General features: G+C 27.8%; 1 protein-coding gene across 10 annotated transcripts in view; it reads right to left on the bottom strand.

Annotated features, from left to right (window-relative positions):
- The window catches only part of LRR (Leucine-rich repeat), a 159868-nt gene that overhangs the window by 113979 nt on the left and 21455 nt on the right, over positions 1-24434 (bottom strand). For all 10 annotated transcript variants that reach the window (XR_010881313.1, XR_010881314.1, XM_067274815.1 and 7 more), the window contains exons 4-9: positions 20469-20519; positions 14759-14818; positions 10895-11022; positions 8042-8210; positions 2134-2207; positions 270-345 (exon numbers count right to left, since the gene is read on the bottom strand). Coding sequence is in view for 8 of the 10 variants with exons in the window: in XM_067274815.1 (XP_067130916.1) it covers positions 270-345; positions 2134-2207; positions 8042-8210; positions 10895-11022; positions 14759-14818; positions 20469-20519 (558 nt within the window). In the remaining 2 variants the exon portion in view is untranslated. The remainder of the gene's footprint in view (positions 1-269; positions 346-2133; positions 2208-8041; positions 8211-10894; positions 11023-14758; positions 14819-20468; positions 20520-24434) is intronic.

Below are 24434 nucleotides of genomic sequence, written 5' to 3'. Positions count from 1 at the left end.
ACCAACATATTAGTTACTTCCATTGTTCTTTTGCATATCAAAGAAAAATGGATATAATAAAAATGTTGTAGGCCTATTATTTTGAATAAAATTGCAATTTATTGCTTTTTATATAGCTGTAGAATATCATGTTGCTATTCTAATGTATTTTAATATCTTGCCATATAGCCAGAATCATTTCTTTAATAAACAAACTTGTAAAATAATAAAAACTTTAATATTAAAATTAAATAATTTGAATTAATATAGAATTATGAAAAGTAACTTACCAATTTTGTATTACTAGCTCTAAATTTAATAAACCATGCATTGAAACTTAAAGCTGAAATAATTGGCACCAGATCCCTATTTAAAAAAATGTTTCATTATATAAACTTTGATTCAAATATTATATTTATTATTATTATTATTATTTCTAAACTCAAACACACATGTGTATATATATATATATATATAAAATTATAAAATACAGTAAAAACCTGTGTAAACCAGAATTGCACATTACCACATTATTTTTTCCATTTTGGCAAGTTTCTGTTTGAACAGGTTTTTAGTCATTTTTATTATTATTATTATTAATTTCTTCATATTAACTGAAAGAATAATAACTATGACTAAGTACACTAATCAAAGCCTTGACAATCCCAGTAAATAATTAAATGTAAATTATTTACTGGGATTGTCAAGGTTTGATAGGTGTACTTAGTTATTTCCTTTTTATCTTTAAACTATACCAGATAAATTTCACACAGTTGCATTCATTTTTATAGTAAAAGTACTTTTACCATAAATAAATAAAAATTATTACTAAGCTTAATCCAAATTAATCCAGTAATTCCAACTAACCAACTAAAGATGGGAGTATTTGAATGTAACAATTGAGAACTATCCAATTGCAAACACATTTTTAAACATTCCAAATTCAAGGAAACATTTATTGTTTCCTTGAATTTGTGCTCGATATTTGAATACATCTCAGACAATTCTTATGAGCTCACGTCACATGAATCACATACTACTGACCCAAATATAACCAAAATTGTTTGATTAAAGCCAATGTTGATGAAAATCAATATTGACCTAAACTGATTATTGATTATTAATAACTGTAATATTAAACCCTTATTTTTAAACTTAACTTTTTGTTATATTTATAATCAAAACAGGCTTTGTTATATTTTAATCACAAAAATATACAATTGTATAATATCTAAAATTTATAATTATTACATTGAGTAATTACCACATTACTCAAACATAAGATACATTTTTTTAGGTTTTAGTAGCTCTGAAATACGATTCATCTTAGATTTGATGTAATATATCATAATTAGTGAGCTCGAGTGATATGTGTTTTATTTGTCTGCCACTAATGCCATTTCATCATTTTAATGATTTTATTAGACCAATATTTGTAATTGTAAATATTTAACAGGTCAACTTGACTCAATATTATTAGTCTACAGTACTATCATAAATACTTAGATGAAAATCTCAGAAAATATTGTGCAGTACTCTTTCAAAAAATGCTGAATTTCTGATGCTTTAAGCAGCACTGAGAATGATTGCATGTGAGAAGAAGCAAGCATTAAATCCAGTGTTGACCCAGAAGGGCCTTACATGGAAAGTGAAGAGGTTTCCAACTTTGATACCATGTAAAAGTGTGATATAGAACTTACTTTACTGTGCAATAAATGCTGGACAAATTTATGTCAATAGACTGATTCTATTGATATAAATTTATCTTGAGTCACCTATCCTTTCAAAAATTGAAAATCCATTGGCAAGAATGTAGAAATTAAAGTGTGTCTTATATTGTTGATATATTAAATTAAAAAAAGAAAGTATTGCACAACCCAACCTTCTTTTAGGAGTAAAATTATTTATTCAAAAGTCTTAACATGTATTTGTATTTGAAATCCTTTTAATTAAAAAAAAAATTAAATATTTTATTATTCACCATTAAATCATATTTTATTAATATTTATTAGAATATATTCTCAAGAAAAAGAATGTATTAAAATACTAAAAATTTTTTATTTTATTATTTAGACTGTTTTAATAGAATTCAATTTCAAATAAGAAATATTTTAAAAATATACACATACATATTATGTATAAATTGAAATTTACCTTCCTTCTAGATGATCAAAATCTTGAAGAGACAATTCTTTACAATCATGAGATAAATAAATGGTATCTACATCCTTAAAAATTTTAAAATTTTCAATTGTTAAAATTTAAATATAATGAAAAATCCTTAATATCATAAAATATAAAAACAAACATTTTATGTAAATAATTAATAACATAAAACTGATCTAAGGTATTTATCATATTGATATTTTTCTTGCTAAATTAATAGTTTTATTTTGACAAATTCAAGATGCAATAAAAAAAAAAACTGATTTATTTTCATTCTAGATGGTAGCTAACTTCATATATAATCCTAACTTACTTTATTAATCTAAATTGTTCCTGAAAACCTTTTCAGTATGTAAACATTTGTAAATTAAAACCACAAATTCTATTACAGTAGAGACTCATAAATCGGCACCTCGGTAATCAGAATCGCCGGTAATCAGCACGATTTTCAGTCGGACTGTGTCGTGCTGAATCGAACGTTTTTGATACTAAATTTACTTCTAAAGTATAATTTTCATGTTTTTATATTCTTCAATATATTTATTTTGTTTGTACAAAATGCAGATATAATTTTTAACAATACGATAGCCTCGATTATTATTATAAAAATTTTCGTTAGGCTTAAAATCGACAAAAATTCAACACAAAGCGACACGCAACGGAGAAAAATTCAACAGGAAGCGACACGCAACGGAGAAAAATTTGAACATCGGACAGGTTAATATATTTTTTCGTACATAAACCGTAATCGGAACAAATCCCTAATCTGAACAACCCCAGTCCCCAATTGATTCCGATTTTCGGTTCACTACTGTATTTGCTACGGATAAAATTCCAATTTCTAAGTAATGCTCTCATAAATTCTATTTTATCATAAATTATCTCAAAACTAATTTGATTCTTTATTGTATAACTAGATAAAAAAAAAATTGAAAGGTAAGAAAGTGATTTGCCTAACTTAGGCTAGTCAGATAATTAGTGAGCTTCAGAAAAGAATGAAAGGCAAATTCATACATAAAAGGAAAACATTGCTGAAAACATTTTAATACTAATTTAAATGTACATAATAAGTCTCTGTTGTAAAATCAAGCTTAAATATCTACTTACTTTTAGAAGAAAACATTCAACACACAGAAATAATGAAAAAATAAGAAATAACCTAGAAAGATATTTAGTTTAGTTTTTACTTTCCAAAAAAAAATTATTATTTGGAAAAATTAATCTATTTTAAGCTCTAGGTCAATAGGCTATGTAAGTGAAGGTGATCATTGAAACAACAGAAAAACTGCATGAAATGAATTGGAATCATTTAAAATTCCTTAAATTTTTTAACAGTGCTTTCTGTGGATGAACATAGATTAATGTTGATGGTAAAGATTGATAATAGACTCTTTTCTTTAAAAAAAATCAATGATGAAAGCTTTTACAATCTTTAATTTTGCATCTATTCAAAAAATTAAAGTTGATATATTTCTTGCAAACTAATGTTTAAATTTTAATTTTTTTTTCAAGACTGTTGCAAACTTGCTAATGATATTTAAATTTCTGTAAATATTAAAACAACTTTTTAAGAATTCCAAGTCTAACTTTTGTAGGTATTGTACTATCATCATTACGCCTTCCTTTCTCCCTCCCTCTCACTCTCCATCATTATTGTTTACATACTGTAAACAAAATTATAAGATTGGGGTTTCCCCAAAGTGAAGATTTTACTAACCAATTGGAAAAAATGCGCACACATTATTAATAGAAAAAATTTGCAGAAATTCTATATTTTTGAAGGGAAAACTGGAAAATATATAATTATTTTATTTAATGATAATTTATCTTATTAAAATAATTATTATTTTTTGAGCTATTTTACCGTATTTCATTTACTATTATCTTGTTTAAATGGATAAAGTTTTAATTAAGCCTGTTAAAAAATCTATAATTCTGTCAGAGTGTTACTCTATGATTGCATAATACTCTCTAATAGAAGTAATGGGATTAAAACAGGAAGAAATGTGATCAAATTAACTTTGTCTTTAATCTAATGTATTTCTTAATTCTGCTCATGTATGTCAATTCTGCTCTCTAATTCTGCTCATGCTGTGTGTATTTACTTTTTTCTATAAAATAAAAATTATTGTTTTAATGCAATACAAAGAATAGTTTAGAACCCAAAGAATTTTTGTATCCAAAGAATAGTTATTAAAGTTTTCAGATACGATTAGTATATCAAAAACATTATTAATTGTTTTGTTTATGTTTCCAGTATTAGCAATTATTGAAAATTTTAAAAATGATTTATAAATAATAATGTTGTTATTAGAATAAACCAATGAATAAAGAGAAACCATTTTTATAAGAAAAATTTCACATAGTTATATTAAATAACATTTAACTTGACTCACTAAGCAAACACCATAAATACTTTTCTAGCAAACATTTTATCATAAAAACAAATGTTTTGGCTTATTTCAGAAGTTATCTTAAGATTTAAATTATGAAACTGAATTTGTGAGATTCTAAAATAGAATACACCAAACATTCTATGATATATTACAAAATATGAACAAAATAGCCTTTAGCTTACTTAATGTGAAACATTTCAAATAGTAAAAATGGTTAATAACTGTATTAATATATATAATAAATATAAAACACAAGAAATAGGATATTAATAAATATAAAATTAAATGAATTATCAGTTATAGTTTTCTTGCTTATAGTTTATAGTTTTCCATGTTTATCAGAAGGTTATCAAACAATAATCTCCATGCAAAAGATAGTGTTTTACAGTCTTTGTTCTTAATGCAATCTCCATGGCAAGTGGCAGCTGCAAGTTCACGTCCTGCTCCAGACCAATTCTTTTCTTCCAGTCTAATCTAAAATTATTTTATTGAATTATAATTATAAAATTTAATACGAGATGGCACCTAACACCTCCCTCTAGGATAAAATTTATTAGTAACTTATAATTATTATAGCTGTTACTTAGCCCCATGTCATACGGCAGTGTTGTAGATTTAATGCAATCCTCATTTAAGATTGCCTTAATATATCTGTAAAACACTGTCTTTTACATGGAGATCATTGTTTGATAACCCTTGATGAACTAGGAGGGCCATACATGCAAGGAAACTACAATCAAAAGCCATTTAATTTTCTTTTAATTAATATTCTATTTCTTTGATGCCATGTGTTCTTGGATTTGCATTTCCTTAAATGATACTTCAGAATAGTGTGATCTTATCCAAATTGAAGATCTGATTTAGATCACCTTCAATAACAATTTTTTCAAATATTTCAGGGATCATAGCTGTTTCCTGAATTAGTTCCTGCAACCTGCTGACAGTAAAGCTCCAGTATGATGTCTCTGTCAGCAATATGCTACAACTACTTTGTGTTATGCTGCAATAATTTCTTGTGAAAATATTTGAAACACTATGGCTGGCCTTAAACCTGCTGTTACCAACATTTTTATCATCATCATCAAATCTTTAAACAATGATTTTTTTCTAAACAAACTAAATGAAGGCATGCTGCAGTAAGTTATAGTGTAGCAACTGTATTAACAATAAAAAATTTTTTAAAATCTAATCTGTTCTTTCTTTAATCATTTTGGATAATTTGTTAGCATTAGCAGCATGTATTGAACTTGCTTTTATTTTTTCATTGTTAACAATTATTATTGCCAAAACAGATTTTGGCACTTTTCATTTTATTTTTAATCTTTTTCATCATCATCCCTTTTTCAATCTTTTTCAAAGTCTTTGAAAATGAACAATACAATCAATTACTTTAAATGCACCCATTTTGACAGATTAATGCCTACTTTTATGACAATTTGACATTACTCCTCCATTTTTTATAATAAGAAGATATAAAATGGTATTAAACTGATATAATAGTAAACACTAGTCTAATAAAGTAAATTTACCTCGAGAGAACATAAAAATTAATATGATATTCATTCTCACAATGTTTTGTACTAGAAGAGATTAAATAGACAGCTAAGTATTATTTAAAATATGGCACTAACAAGAAAATCCTCAAAAATTTGTCTCAGATCTAAACAGAAATGTTTATATTTACAAAATTATTATTTATACATCAGATTCAAAACTATAAATTCAATTAGTACCAGTATTTATAGTATTCATAAATCAAGAAGTAAATGTATTTAAATTGTAAAAATACCATTCCAAAAACCTTTTCTAATTTCATAAATTTTAAAAAATAAGGAAATTCATTTTAAAATTATTATTATTATATTTTACAACATATAAGATGCAACTTTTGTAAAAAAAATGCTCTGCACTTATATGTGAAGTTGCAATCTCCTACAGACTAATAAATTCCTCAAGTGGTCTTCAGTAAAATTAACTTTTCTAGGAGTTAAACAAAGTTCATTCATAGTCATCTATATGGTTATATAATGTAAGAACACCTAAGCTCAGACAACTACAGTGTAATCTCTAACTAGCAAACTCTTGAATAAAAGTGATATTGTTTAATTAAACATAATTACTAAATCTAATTATTTAATAATTATAAAATGGAATTAATCTAAATATTATTTAGGAAATGGAATTAATGTAAATATTAGTTAGATAATTTGAGATAATTATCAATCAATCATTCATTATAAATCTCCAACTGTACAAAGTTTAGCAGTAACCTTTTCTCAGCACTTAGACACATTTCTTGTATTTACATTATAACTTGTCAGTTATCTTATAAAGATGACTTAGATAAACACTTTATCCCTAAATATTCTGTGCTAGAGTAGAAGTGCAGATATATGCAATAAAATATAGTAGGCTATATAAAAAATTTAAAAGCTATATTATATATAAAAGCTAAACACTATTATAAAGCTATATTATTTGTAAATTTCAATGGCAATACAATAAAATCAGAGATTATATCAGATCTACTATTTCTGAGATGAATATCTTGTGTTTATCTCTTTTTTGCTAACATATTCACTGTAAATTTAACCTCACAATATATTGGTAAATTTGACATTACAATAATATAAAATTTAAAAATCTCTCTCAAACACTAGTGTTTTTGATTCATCAAAAACTTTTTTATTCATATTCATACATCAGAATAAAAAAATTGAACCTGACTAGACATCAGAAACAACAGAAAATAACTCTTTATACAGTAGAGTAACAATAAGATTTTTTTGTTACTTTCAACTGTATAAAGTGTTCTTTTCTATTGTTTCAGTTGCCTAGTCCTGTATTTATTTTCATTATAATAATTTTCAAAAACTGATGCATTATCTATAAATCCATATTTATATTAAATCAATAAAATTTTTCTAAAAGTTAATTAATACTCACTTGTTACATCAAAATTTTATACCATTATTAGTTATTAAGGTTATCCCATTAAAATAATTAGTTATGGTAGTTATTTTAAGTGCACAAAAATCAGCACCAGAGCAATCATAAAATAAAACTTTGCTTTAGGAAATAAAAAATGTTTATTTTGAAACATTTCCATTCTCATTTTAGTCCATCATTGATATACATATAAAATCAAATGAGGAAAACAATATTTTATTCCACCACCATTACAACTTTCTGATTTTTAAAAATTTTATATTTTATTAACTCTGTTTCACATTTGATTTATATAGATATCAAAGATGATTTAAAAAGTGGAGTTGAAACTATTTATAATAAATATTTTTTTGTTTCCTAAAGCAAGCAGTTTTGGTTTTTAATTTATTAGAGATTTTCATTTTTGAATGTGTTAAGATTAATTTTTCTTTCATGTTAATTATTATTATTTAATACATTTTATATATTAGATAATCTCTCATATATTATATTTATTAAAATGTAGATCAAAATCAAATTATTTAATTAATAATAAGAAAATAAATTATTACCCATGCAACTTCTTCTCTGTAAGGAAGAACATGATAATCACACATACAAGCATACTGAGTAGAATAACCTCCACAGGGACCACAATCTTTATTTTCTAATCCTTCATTATATTCTATCATTGACTGTAATCTTGATGATGGAACTACATCAATTTTTCTAATAACATGACTAAATAGAAATTTATAAATGTTATCAAATAAGCATATTTAATTCTTCAGAAAATTTAATTCTCCTCTATTAATTATTAGTATAATTTTGAACAATTAAAAAGTAAAACTTAAAAGAATAAGGTGTAATTATTTTCTAAATAGGATTTCATAAACTGAAAAAAAAAAATTTTTTTGTAAACTACAAAACTACTGTAACTTCTTGCATTTTACCCATATTAGCATATACACTGCAAATAATAGCTAAAATGGCCATAAAAGCATTGCATAGCCTGCCTCTGAAACTGCCATTGAAAACGTATCATTAAACTTGTGTGCAGTTTAAAATATGTTATTTCAGACATTTCATTTTTTTCCTGGTTTCTTTCATTTTATTTCCATTAGCAATTTTATTGTAGATGTGATTATAAAATAAGTGAAATGAAGAAAAAAGAAATATTCAAGATGGAACCACCTAAACTGCATTAAATATCAAAAATATTAATAATAATAATTATGTCTGGTTAACAAAAAATGAACTTCCTCATATAGTAAAAACCCAATGGATTATGATTGTCATGCCATCCAACAGGATACTGAAATTTTGTTTCATTTATTCAATTATTGTTTAGAAAACATTATATTCAGTAGATCAGTGGTGTTAATTTATTGGATTTCATATTGTACAGTTCAGATATTTCGTACTAGGATACTCAGAAATAAGATTAGTTTGAATGATAATTTCCTTTGGTACCAACCAAAAAAAAAAAAAAATTAGGCCAGAGAAGTATTTAAATTTAAATCAAAAAAAGGCAACCAAATAACTATTTAACTTTTAAATATTTCATGTTTAAAATAAATGTTTATGTGAAATTAAACCTATATGTAATAGTCAAAATTCCTTGATCCTAAGCATTTTCAAGGAAAACAAAAAAAATATAAAAAGTTTTTATTCACATAAGTGCACTAAAAAATAAAAATAAATTTTCTTCAGCTTTCATAGCATTTTCGGCATTATGCAGCCAGTAATAAAAGCATGGAGTATTCATATTTAGAAATATTCTTAGTTACATTTTCTATCAATTTTTATGGTCATCCTCACACTTTTATTTTTAGTTGCATAATACCAAAAATACTGCAAAAGCTAAAAAAAATGTATGTTTTGCTTTTAAGTAAAATTATGTGAATATGTGTAGATAAAAAAAGATAAAGAAAAGATAAAAAATATAAGAAAAGATAAAAAATATAAAACTTTTTTATATTTTTTATCTTTTAGTTTTATATATATAATACTGAAATTATTGAAATTATTTTTGTTTTAGCATTTAATTGGGAGCTGGATGAAAAAAATTGAGTTACAAGATTTTATGTAGACAATATGAGTAAAAAGAGTAATGGCTTGATCTATGTGAAACATCATTTGTTATTAGATTTTTACAAATTTTAATTTTTTGCCAACTTTTTGCTACTTGCTAAAATTGTTTGCAAACTCTATAAAAATGTATTGTGATCGGAAATATAAATGTATACAAAGTTTCAACTAGATTGGAGATTCTGAAGTGATTGAAAATTACTTTATCTAGACAGACAAAACAAGTAAATAAAAAGCATATAAAAAGGAACAAATTTTAAGTTATTGGATTTATGCACCAGTATAAATATATTCATAAGAGTGGGTTACGTTCATAGTAGCTGTATTCCAACCTATAAGTGCATACTCTATGGCTGTTCTGAGTTTGAATCTCAATTAAAAACTTTTTTAGGAAAAGATGGGTTGCATTTTTCATCACCTTTTTATTTAGTTCCTATTAAAAGATTAATTGTTTTATATTACTACATCATATCTCATGATAATGGTGCACATGCTACTACAAACATTACTGTGGATATATCCAATCATGACAAATGATGCTGTTATAAAAACTGAAAGAATAAGTATTATTAAATTTTTTACTCTGGTTAGTAGGTTTGAGTGAAAGTTATTTTTAAATTCATCCCGGTGTAGTAAGAAGTTAAGAGAGTTATATTATTAAATCTTTGTTAATCTAAAACAACAAATGGGAATCATCTAAAATTACAAAATAATTTAAACTAACAAAATAAAATATTCACAGCATGAATCTGAACTGTGAATGAGAGAGTACAATCTAAAACCATAAATATGAACAAAGATTAAAATGCATCTGACCAAACCTTTCTAGGTGTTCTATTATGTAACTTGATAATTTGAAATGTTTCAAGTAAACCATTAGCTAAATTTATCTAGCTAATCTTTTAAAATTAATATTTTTAGACAAAATTATACAAAAATGAAAATATATTGTATCATTTCTCAAAAGATTCTCTTACAAATGAAAGTAGAATTTTTTCACAAAATTTTTCAAATTACATTGATAAATGTACTACAATAATAAAACTACTTGTCTTAAGTCTTCAGAAGAATGCCATTTAACCTTTAGTAATTCCTTAATAATCAAGAAATCAGTTGATAATCTATTTTATATGATGATATGCTATGTAGTGTGATGACTGCATGACCATGTACAACAAAATTTCTATCCTGAACAATTATGCAAAAATATAACCCATAACTACTCATTGGTGTTAATGTGAATATTTATATTTTAAACATTATAAGTATTTAAACACATATACATAAAAAATAAAATATTGATATTTCAAAACTTAATAAATGAAACCACTCACTCTAAAGGCACTTGAGGAAATATACTCTTAAGGGCTGTTCCCAGCTGCATGATCATATGGTCAACATCATCATCATTTGGATCCAAAGTATAAAATGTGTAAACTTTTCCATCAATAGATAAACAAAGCTATAAAATATACAAATGTTTAATTTAATAGTAATTTAAAAATAAAAATAAATAGAATATTTATAGCTTATCTAACAAAGTACATATCTATAATTTAGATTAATACTAAAGATATTAATACTGACAAATTAAATTAAACAGAACAGGTTGAAAATGTTTGTTACAGTTAAATAATTCTCAATGACATAAGATGATGTTGTAGAAGTTAAGAAGCAACTAGCTGGGTATTAATTAAGTAATAAATTAAACTTTATTCATTTTCGATTATAATACAAAAACAGTTAATATAGAATTTTTTAAATAAAAATTATAAATTAATTATACAAAATTATATATGTTATGGACAAAGTGATTAATACGAGCATTATGAATAATGACCAACAAAATCGGGCATTGTAATAAATTTCAATAATTTATCAAATTGACCAGTCATTATGAATACTGCTATCACCTAGTCAGGCAAAGTGATAATAATAAGTTGAGGAGTGATCATACAACATACGCTAGCCAATCGGCACTCAGTTGCGCGTGCATATTGCGTTTAGTATCAAATTTGTTTTTCTGTGTTTATCTGTCAAGTGTTTATCTGTCGAGAGCACAAACAGTCGTGACTGTTTGTGCTCTTGACAGATTCCTCCCGGAGGGAAGCCGCCGGCAGGCCGCCGATTGTTTAACGTCACTAGTTATTTATTCACAGTAGTTCTTGAACACACGTATCAATAACTAGTATGTACCAATATCTAGTAATGTTAAACAATCGGTGGCTCCCCTCTGGGAGAAATCTGTCAAGAGCACAAACAGTCGCAACCACCACCATCTTGGTGGTGCACATAGGTAAAATTTTGTCATTTAATTACAGTAGAGCATCGATTATCCGACTTAATTGGGGACTGGGGTTGGTTGGATAACCAAAAAGTATGAAAAAATACATTAGTATAGTGCAGGGCTGTTCAACTGGCGGCCCGCGGGCCGTATACGGCCCGCCAAATTATTTTTACGGCCCGCAAGTACATTTTACTATGAACAAATTTATGTTACTAAATTATTATTATTAATAATAAAATTATTTTACTATGTAAAAATTACGGCCACAATGTTCTCATTAATATATTACGAATATTTTAAAGTTTTCTTTTTAGTATAAATAAAATATTTTTTTAACTAACATAAACTGACTTCTCATTTATCAACCTTCTTGGCCCCCGAAATGTTTCGTGAAGAAAATATGGCCCACGGGCTATGATAAGTTGGACAGCGCTGGTATAGTGTATTAGGCCTGGTTTAAATTCTAGCCTCCCTTTCATGGTCGAGCCAGTGCTGCCAGCTAAAACATGCAAAAATTTAACAAAAATAATATTAAAGTAGCCAAGACATAACCAAATATTGTAGCGCCACATCACTAGCGGGCATTTGAATTTGCCGACGAGAACGCGGTCGGTTAACTGATAAGTCTGTTAATCGGGGGTCGGATAATCGATGCTCTACTATAATATAGTTAATAGTACTTAGTTTTAAAAGATTACATGTTCTTTTTAAAATACTTTGAAATAATTCACAAAAAATAAATATTTCTAAATGAAATAAGTGGAGGTTTTTAAATCAAATTTTAAATTCGGTACTAAACACGATATGCACACGCAACTGAGTGCCGATTAGCTAGCGTATGTCGGATGATCATTCCTCAACTTATTATCACTTTGCTCGACTAGGTAATAGCAGTATTCATAATGACCAGTCAATTTGGTAATTTAACCAATATTTATCACACTGCCCACCCTTTTTGGTCATTATTCATAATGCCTGATTAATCACTTTGTCCATAACATATATAAAACAGTTGAATTCCTTTATTGGACTAATAAGACTAAATAATTACTAAGAAATTTGGCAGGAGACAGTCAGTTAGGATGCCTTCTCTTGTTAAATTTAATAATTTTAAGTAAATAAATATAATTAATTTTATATTATTCTGAAAGAAATTTAACAAGGCAGCCTAACAACCTACCTCCTGCCAAATTACTTAGTAATTATTTAGCCTTAATAGCTCAATAAAGGAATCTAGGCGTAAGGAATATTTATAATATTTTAAACATTATAAGTATTTAAACACACATACTGTTTGTATGATATTTGAAAGTAATTATTGGATTGATTGTATTTATTACATATAAATTGTTAAAATTATATTACACTTCATGCCAATGTACAGTAATGAATGATTAACACATCGGTGTTATGGGGTTACAAGTGGTGATTTGTAAAACTTCACATGTACTCGCAAGCACTTTCAACAGCTTACAGCTGTCATCTTCAGGCAAAAATCGAATACTATAATTTTCGAACAGTTAGCTTTTTAATGGACTATTTAAATTACATAAAGCACGTGGATGAAATTCCGTATACATATTAAAATTGCAATAATTGTTATAGGTGTAGAAACATACAGTGATGACGCAATACCCCCAAAATATTTATTATGTAAATAATGGTGCCATATTTGGCTGTGGTGTAACTGAGAAAGGAAATTTATAATTTAGATTGTTTAAATAATGATATCCACAGTTGCGAGATTTCTAATGTCGGTGCATTGCACGGTGTTAAGGTGGATATGTAAAGTAAGATGTAACATAACTGTGGATATCATTATTTAAACAATCTAAATTATAAATTTCCTTTCTCAGTTACACCACAGCCAAATACAGCACCATTATTTACGTATTAAATATTTTGGGGATATTGCGTCATCATGGCATGTTTCTACACCTATAACAATTATTGCAATTTTAATATGTATATGGAATATATATGGAATTTTAATATGTATACAGAGTTTCGCCTGAAGATGACAGCTGTAAGCTGTTGAAAGTGCTTGCGAGTACATGTGAAATTTTACAAATCACCGCTTGTAACGCTGTAACACCAATGTGTTAATCATTCATAAATTGTTATAATGCAATAAATATTTTTTGTAGTTAAATTCTACATTATGATTCAACTTGTTCTAAGAAGTTCTTCTCTAGAAACTTCTCTATTTATTGAATAATTCAAATAATTTCATACAAACACCTTCTCTATGCTTGAGAATGATACTGCCAGATTTTAATATATTTCATATAAATACATAAAAATATACATACATGTCATGTATGTAACTATATAACATGTTTTGTTATGAAATACTGTATATTATTAATAATCTAAATTTTATTTACTTCCACTTCCACCCCTTTACTTATTATATAACAATTACTAAGATATCATATATGTGGTTAAAAGCCATTTCAAAACAACAGATTAAATTATAGATGGCATCTAAAATAGTCTTGATATTGAGACTAATTGTTTATGTTAACTGTGTAGACATTGAGACCATTTATATATATTTGTTTAGATAATATTGAAGGAAACCAAATATTTTCATATAGTGTCTAATTTACACATATTTACACATATTTGTTTTCTATTGTTTTAAGCTATATCAAAATCAGATATTCCCTGAATATTTTAACAGCAATATTATCTGTTACTTAAACTGGAAATTGTTAAAATTTTATTTATAGTGTATAACTGATTAAAATATTTAATTTGTTATTAAATATTTTATTTAATCAGTTATTTTACTGCTGGCGTATAAAATATTTTAAATATTTTATATGCCAGCAGTAAAATATTAAAATATTATCACTTTTTAAGTTTTAACCAAATCCTTAACAATAATACTAAATTGCAAACTTACTTGATGCTGCTTTTTGCTTTCTATTGCTTCAATATCCAAATAATGGAATGTATGTTCAATCTATCAAACAATTGTAATTTTAATATTAATTAATATACTTTAAACAAATAATAATAATGAAATCAAATTCCATTTATATGTAATTTGTAGTGAATTTTTTCTTTACGGTTATGAAAATTAAAAATTTAAGATTTCAATTTTTTAAGTTTTCAAGATAATAAGATGAAACTGAAATCAAGAAAAAACAAAATTATTTAATTATATAATTAATTACAAAATATTAACAATCAAATTTTTACCATCAGAAATTTGGAATATACAACCTTGTTTAACATCTCGATGTATGTAATTTTCATTTTTACTTTTGCAACATCATGCGTGAAAAAGATAATTTTTTTCCCTGTTCATACTTCATTATCCGTAAGTATTATTTTATATATTTATTTACACCATATATGATATATATATATTAATATATTGGAATATAAATTATTTCATTATAATATATACATATATACATACATATATATATACATACAGTAAACTCCCGATTATCCGAGCTAATGGTGGGAAGAGGTGGCATGGATAATCCAAAAACACGGATAATCCAAACTATAATTATTTATTTCTAAAATACAACATATTATACATTTCTAAGGCAGACAATTATTTTAACATGTTTAATGCTCATTATTAAGAAAATCTGTGATTTTGGTTTGTTTTCAGGAATCTTTTAATGATTTTTTTAATATCAGATTGAATTTTTCTAAGAGCTATTATGTCATTATACTCGAATTCCCATTGGTCAATGTATTCCAACAAAATGTCAACAGAATTCAGGGCCTTGTTGTGACTAATGTGATTGATAATTTCTTCTTCTCTACTTTCAGCTTCATTCTCTTGCTCTTCTGGTTAAATGACATTGGAAATAATATCCGCATCACTCATTATTTGAAAACCTTCATCATATGAATCATGTTCTAACCACCTCCTCAATATTTTCTCTATCAACATTTTCAAAGTCATGTAAATTTGCACTTAGCTCACTTATTTCAGATACTGTTTCACTTGTCTTGGGCTTGATAGAATCCAAAAAATCACCTTCTACATTTGGTAGAATTTTCCTCCACGATCGAACGAGTGTTATTGGCTTTATTTTGTTCCAAGATTGAGTTACACCATGTATCACATCCAGTATTGTCATTTTTTTCCCAAAATTTAAATCAAATCATTACCTTCATTACATTTTTTAAAATTAAATTCATGCACGGTTAATCCGCACACAGATAATCGGGAGTTTATTATATATATATATATATATATACACAGTAATGAAATAATATATACGTTAGGGTGTCCCTTATTTTTCAAATATTTTTTTTTCCTAACGCATAGGGCCTAGTTTTGTTTATTTTACCCTTAAATACTCCCACAATAAATTTCAGCTCATTTTGATCACTAGAATCCGTGCCGACTTGCATCGAATCATTTCCATGCATTTGATGCTAGAGAATTGGCACGTATTTGCTTTGTTTGCCATTCTAACACAATTTGTCGGGCTATTAACACATATAGCTTTTTCGAAGATGTCAGTGGAATTACGGAGCACTAAAAAACATATTTTCTTAGTCGAAGAGATAAACCACCAAATCACGGGTGCAAAATTACCGTCAAATCGGCAAGTACTCGCAGTTTTGTTTTTTAACATTCGCGAAGTTAAACTAACTGTGAGTGAAAGTGTAAATCTTGTAATACGAGAGAGTATCATATTTTGGGAAAAAGCTAGAATACCTAAAAAATCTATACCTAACTGTGTCAAGAAACTGGTGGATATTTATCAGGTATGGAGACTCTCCATATGTGATAAAGATCCACCAATTTCTTGACACAGTTAGGTATAGATTTTTTAGGTATTCTAGCTTTTTCCCAAAATATGATACTCTCTCGTATTACAAGATTTACACTTTCACTCACAGTTAGTTTAACTTCGCGAATGTTAAAAAACAAAACTGCGAGTACTTGCCGATTTGACGGTAATTTTGCACCCGTGATTTGGTGGTTTATCTCTTCGACTAAGAAAATATGTTTTTTAGTGCTCCGTAATTCCACTGACATCTTCGAAAAAGCTATATGTGTTAATAGCCCGACAAATTGTGTTAGAATGGCGAACCAAAGCAAATACGTGCCAATTCTCTAGCATCAAATGTATGGAAATGATTCGATGCAAGTCGGCACGGGTTCTAGTGATCAAAATGAGCTGAAATTTATTGTGGGAGTATTTAAGGGTAAAATAAACAAAACTAGGTCCTATGCGTTAGAAAAAAAAAATATTTGAAAAATAAGGGACATCCTAATATAAGTTATAATTTTTTCTTATCATCTTTCTGTGATTAAAGAAATTATCAGTCAGTCACTGATAATTATATAAACAGATATTAATACTAGTGCCAAAATAAATTAACTGATATTGAAAATAAAGAAATTACAGGTTAAACCATGATACTGCAAACTGTATTAAGGTGATAACCTTAATACAAATATTGAAGTACAAGCATCCCTCGTCAACAATGAAGGTTATGTTCCAAAGAAAAGCAAAAACACATTTGATGAAATACAGAATTTATGGAGGCATTTGAAGGAAAATACACCCTTGTTCATTACAGTATCAGCACTGATTTTTCATTTTCATCTTTATCTTCCTCAACTGCCATTGTTTTTACTTTGAACAAGTTCCTCAATATCTCCTTACAGCTCCTGTTGTTGAAGTTCTTCATTTTTGTTTGGCTGTATGTCAAGAAATCTTTCACTTTTTAAATTACTGATTGTCACAATGTGCTTCATTTCAATGAAAGCCATAGGAATTTCATTTTCATTTTTCACAACCTTTTTCCAAGTGGCAATCAGTAGCATTGGCCTAATCTCATCATTATATAGTCTAGAATTGTGAAGTTTTTATACCAATGCAACAAAGCAAGTTCTGAGTCTTCATACAGTTTAGGATGTGTACAAACATGCAGCAAATACAACATAACAACTTTTCATTGTTGCTATTATCCTTTGGTCTAAAGGCTGAAGCAAAGCAGTTGTAAGAAGTGGTTGTATTAAAAAGCAAGTTCACTATGTGCAGTTGCATTAACAAATAGAAGTTTAAAAGATAGCTGCTTTTTAAACAGATATTGCTCTGCTTTGGGAACAAAAAGAAAATTAATTAATCTGTAAACAAAGCAGCTGTAATCCAACTCTTATGATTAGCTTTTCAAAAAAACAGGAAGTTAGTCCTTATTCTTCCTCTTTAATGTATGAAAATTAAGAAACTTGTATAAAAACATAGGCTTGACAAAAACATCTCCAGAAGCATTACTGCAAATGTGTCATTCTATCTTTCACTGCTTTGAATCCCAGAGAAGTTCTCTCTGCCTTGGAAATGAAAATTCCTGACTGCATTCTTTTCCAAGATAAGCTAGATTCATCATCATTAAAAACTTATCTTGAAAGGTAACCACTCTTCTGTCAAGGTTATGAATTGTAAATTAAACTGGACTCTTCAAGCAATCCAGCAAAGAGTAATCCACAACATAAGTTTAAAAAAACATTTGTATGTTTTTTAAACTTATAATGTGGACTTTTTCGGCTAGATTGCTTGGTGAGTCAAGTTTAATTTAAGTATGTATCCAGTTATTAAAAATATGTAACTACCAACACACCAGCATAAAGTAGATTTAATTAAACAAAAAATAAACATATTCCCGTTTTTAACATTCATCCTCAGCTTTACACCATGTACAACTAATAGAATAAGTGGTTTTAAATAGAACAAAAATTTAAAAGTTTGAATGTTGTGAAATATGTGCATGCCCAATGCCATATCTAACAAGGTTCTTCAAATTGGATAACAATTTTAAAAATACATGGTCTGTACAAAATATAAAATACAAAACTTAATTCAAGTCTTATTGTAAGTAAAAGCATGCCCTCCATGTGGTTGCTAGTGAGTCCATTTCTTTAAAATTAGTCACCATCCCTCTTTTAAATGCTTTGAATATTTTTAGTCTTTCAAAATATTTTAGGTTGGCTGGGTCATAGTAACAGGCATCCTCAAATTTAACTTGCACATCATTATCAATGGTGAAAGAAGTTAATGCAGTAATGGAAAGACCCTTCTAAATTGTATATTTATTCTCCTTGTTTTTTTGTTCTTTTTAAAAACATGCATTATATTAATTTACATGGTGTAAACCTGAGGATGACTGTTAAAAACTGAGGAAAATTTTCATTTTTTGTTTAATTAAATCTACTTATGCTGGTGTGTAGGTAGTTACATATTTTTATTATTTTATACCAGTAGTTTTGTGGAGATTGTATCCAGTTATTAACCACATGTTATGAATTGTCCAGGAAATAGAGAGCTTCATCATCAGCTGAAATGGATTCCTTCACAAGTTTTGTTATGCAGATTGACTCTCCTTTTAAAGTTCTCAAAGCATTCCTTACTTGCTTTAAAGGAAATTGTGTCATCTACAACATCATGAAAGTCAACAAAACTTGGCACCATTATAATAATAAAGATAAACAACTGCTAAAATAACCAGAATTTTAGCAGTTGTTTATCATTATATCTACATCATTGTCTATGTAAATCACAATGAAATCTATATAACCACCTAGTTTTTTCCTACAAATAATAATGGTCTTTACTGGCACATTTTTTATGAATCTGATTTTCTATTTGAAGGTTTCTATCTTCTCTAAACTGCATCAATCAAAGACAATACTGAGAAAATGTCAGACAGACAATACTGAATGAATAACTATTAATTAATAATAATAATAATAATTAATAAATCTTCAAGTTAAACATATTTTAATTGCTTTAATTTGTTCTTTTATTCTCAAAATCAATAAAACAAGAATACTACTAATTGCAGTCTTATTTACTAACTCCAATTAATGCTACCAGTCAGTTCTTATCAACAGCATGGTAAAGCCTGGACTCCACATTACCTGAAAACAGAAACTCAGAAACGGAACTGAAACATACAGCGTTTTCATTTCAGTTCTGTTTTCGTTTTACCTTGACGCTACTAGCATCGAAATGAACTTTACGTGGAAATGCGCCATCTGTTGATCAGTTCTGTAATTGTCGTAGAGTCGAACATGGATGACGCTACGGATTTCGTTATGCTTTCTCTGCATTTATCAACAACGAAATTGTTAATAATCTTTGAATTATTTACATTTTTTGTCGTGCAGACATCTGTATTTTCTAAATTCTTCGATGAATAATTCCAAATCTATTTGTTTCTTCGTCCTTTTCGCTACACTTTCCGCCATTACGACAACAAACTACACGTGACTACGCGTCACAAATCCTTGCGTTTTTATTGGTTGCAGCACGACAGAAGCGCAGAACGAAAACGGAAAAGTTAAATAATTTTTAACTCTGCTTTCAGTCTTGTTTCTGTCCAACTGAACGTTCCAAAACTGAAAGTTTCGTCAGTTTGGCTTTCCATTTTACGATTACGTCGCGGATTCCGGTAATGTGGAGTCCAGGCTTAAGTTCCAAAGTTATTAAATTAAGCAGATTTTACAGTATTTGATTTAAAAATATATATATATATTTTAATTTTAAATTAAAATTTTAAAATATTAATTACTGACATAGTCAAATTTTAGTTTATTCATTTTAATTTAGAAAAAATTTATATCTCACCTTAGTTGGAACTTTTGCAATAAGAATAAACAAACGACATGCAGAAAATGCCTATAAGAATAAATTGAAGAATTAAAAATTTATTTTTACTAAACAAATAAATATGATTATTTCACAATGAAGTACTGTACAGTGATGCATCATACTTTGAATTTAATTCATTCCGGGAAGACATTTGAACTCTGAATTGTTCAAACTCTGAATCAATTTTTTCCATTAAAAATAATGTGAATTAATTCATTCCCAGACCCAGGGGTGGATCAAGGTTTTTCGGGCCTAGGGCTGTTTGAAGTCCAATGGAGCCCCACTATACAAATAATACTATAAATTATATTAATTATATTATTAATATTAACTATTTTTTACTATATAATAAATGCTCATTATTAATGGAATAATATTAAAAATTTATGATAATATAGTAGAACATCGATTATCCAAATACCTCAGTCAACCAAAACATCAGTTAACTGAAAGCGTTCCAGTTGGAAAATTCAAATTTCCACTAGTGCTGTGGTGCTGCAATATTTGGCTTTGTCTTGGGCTACTCCAATATTATTTTTGTTGGTGTGCGTGTTGGCAGCACTGGCATGACCATGAGAGGGTACTTAAGGACATACCGGTATTTGAACAAGGGTTTTTTTCCCATCGTGAGTGGTGGGTTTTGCTTCAGCTCATCGGAGAATATAGCCCAAGCGGCTGACATCTCCAGATAAATCCAAGAAAAAGAAAAAGTTTTGCTTGTTTTAAGTGGTGTTTTTCTGAGGACTGTGTGTCGTGTTGAATCAGAACGTTTTTGAAACTAGATTAACTTCCGAAATATAATTTTTTTTTGTTTTTATATTTTTCAATATATTTATTTTGTTTGTGCAAAATAAAGAAATAATTTTTAACAATACAATAGCCACGATTATTATTTTAAAAAAATTTTCGTTAGCCTTAACATCGACAAAAATCCAACACGAAGCAACACACAATGGAGAAAAATTTCAACAGGGAATAGGTATATATATTTTTTCATACATGATCAGTTATCCGAACAATCCCAGTCCCGAATTGCTTTGGATAATCAATGCTCTACTGTAATTCAATTTTTGCAGGCCTTTGACACTTCTGGGCCTAGGAATTAAGCCCTATTAGTCCCTATGTAGATCCATCCCTGCCCAGATCCTAAACAATATGTATATTGATAAGCTTAAAACAGCAAATATATATTATTTAAGATAAAAATAACACAATTAAATGCCCTGATAATAAATTAAACCACAAAAACAATATATGTAAATACAGTATGATAAAATGAAAATTGCATTAATTGGTTGCACACTGTTGACTTTGGCATCTTAAACACAGCCACCAGATCCACCACATGTGTACAGCTTTCATGCTTTGAGATAATTTCCTTATTAACCTCAATCATTAATATTACAACCTTCCTCTTAGATTTTGTTGCTTCCACATACTTATCAGATACCATGGTTAATAAGTAAAGGGTAAGTTAAACAAAAAGTTTTTGCATATTTTTATCAGCTATTCTTATGTAACATAGATGTGATTTATTTTTTTTTTGTCGATTTTTCCGACCGATGGAGAGATTATTATTAATCAAATTGAAGACAAGTCTGCCCAAGAGGGACCACCATTTATTTTGCGCTCCAGACTAAAAAGGAAGGCCTGTCGCCATATGTGTATGTTTTTAGTCTGGAGCGCAAAATAAATGGTGGTCCCTCTTGGGCAGACTTGTCTTCAATTTGATTAATAATAATCTCTCCATCGGTCGGAAAAATCGACAAAAAGAAATTTTAAAATACCGACGCCAGGGTGCAGCTTTAAAATTTGCATTTTCCAGCGCTTGTTCCAGCAGATAAAAAAGCGGAAACACCCACTGGCTGGATGGTTGAAGAGTAAGACGTCTGTGTGTCACCGACTCCTAGTTTTAACTGGATGTTTGTGTTTTTTAAAGGACTTTTTTACCTTTGGCGACATGAAGCCTAAAAAGGAAGGCCTGTCGCCATATGTGTATGTTTTTAGTCTGGAGTGCAAATAAATGGTGGTCCCTCTTGGGCAGACTTGTCTTCAATTTGATTAATAATAATCTCTCCATCGGTCGGAAAAATCGACAAAAAGAAATTTTAAAATACCGACGCCAGGGTGCAGCTTTAAAATTTGCATTTTCCAGCGCTTGTTCCAGCAGATAAAAAAAGCGGAAACACCCACTGGCTGGATGGTTGAAGAGTAAGACGTCTGTGTGTCACCGACTCCTAGTTTTAACTGGATGTTTGTGTTTTTTAAAGGACTTTTTTACCTTTGGCGACATGAAGCCTAAAAAGGAAGGCCTGTCGCCATATGTGTATGTTTTTAGTCTGGAGTGCAAATAAATGGTGGTCCCTCTTGGGCAGACTTGTCTTCAATTTGATTAATAGATGTGATTTAATTATAACAGTTGTAAAATTTAACACATTATTGCTAATGTGAAATTGTATTCTTTGTTTATAAGCTTATTTTTAAAAACTTTTTATTTCACATTTTATTTGAATTTTGAATTCAAGTTGTAATGTCTTCAGATAAAAATCATAATCAGACGTATCATGTTTTATAAGTTTCAGAAAGAATATAATACCTTACAAATAATAAAAAAACTTGTAATGTGAATGGGAAAGATGCTCCTAAACTTTGAACATATCAAATGTGGTTTAAAAAGTTTGAATTTGGGAATTTTTGAACTAAAGTATACAAAACATACAGGGCACCCAAAAGCTGTCAACAAAGAAAAATTGCAGGAAGAAATTGTTGAAAATTAGCAAGTAACACACAATATATATAACCAAACACATCAAAAATAAATTGAAAAAAACCCTGAAAGCATATGAGCATAACATGATAATGAAAGACAAGTTAGATGCACAACATACTGCATTTACATTTTGTGCATGTTTTTCACTGCACAGGCAGTTAAAAAATTGAAGCAGTGCTCAAACTCTGAAGTGTAAGAAATTAGAGCTGTTCAAAGTATGAGGTACCACTGTGTATTTAAATTTGATTATTTTTAATTTAAAACAATAAATATTTATTAATTTACAAATAAAAACAGTTTTCATTTAAATTTAAACTAATCTAAATATATACAGTATTTAATAATTATTTTATAGTGTAAACACTGATGTGCAGCAAATTTTCAATTTAATAAATAAACAGAATGCAGAAGATTATTAATATCATGTTCATTTCTTGCATTCCCTAATTCATAATTGCAAAATTATGAAATGTATTTAGTTTTTTAATACATCAAATGACAATGAAGTAGCTGAATCTATTTTCTCGACTTGTAGTAGACATTAAGTTATTTGCTGCAACCTGAAAACTAACAAATAAAACAGACTAAAAAGTTGTCGAAATTGATAAATTAAAAATATTAAACTTAATAATCAGTTCACAAAATTATTTTACTTTACATTCAAACATTTTCAATATTACGTAAAGTTCTTCAGGAGCTGAATACTGAAAGAACAGAACGTAATTTGACATATAATTGTTCATCATATCAAATGTCATAAATTCAAATTTTTTAAAAATAACAACTAACTAATGCATCAAATATGTTTGTTATACGTGTGTTTGAATATTTTAAAAAATTACATAATTACATAAAACGTGAAGGACAGGGTGGAAACTTTTTTATAACTAAATAATGTATTAAATCACACAGATCTAGCCAAAATTCTAGATGATATAGAATGGTGTTATCAATAAGGTTTAACTGCATAATAAACAAAGTTTCCCACACAAAAAGTTGTTTTTGGTCAGTTATGCTCTTAAGCAATTTTACATTATTCCAATATAGTATAAAATTATCCTCTAGTATGTCTTGCCAACTGAGTACTCAATTATTTTTATTAATGTCCATCTGGTGCTCTCTAATTCACTTTTTTAATTTGTCTTGAGTAGTACCAATATAATACACAAGAG

Source organism: Centruroides vittatus, unplaced genomic scaffold, assembly GCF_030686945.1.
Source record: "Centruroides vittatus isolate TY-2023 unplaced genomic scaffold, ASM3068694v2 contig_564, whole genome shotgun sequence".
NCBI classification, from domain to species: Eukaryota; Metazoa; Arthropoda; class Arachnida; order Scorpiones; family Buthidae; genus Centruroides; species Centruroides vittatus.
Note: the sequence above shows the minus strand (reverse complement) of the source record. Positions and strands in the feature narration are given on the sequence as shown.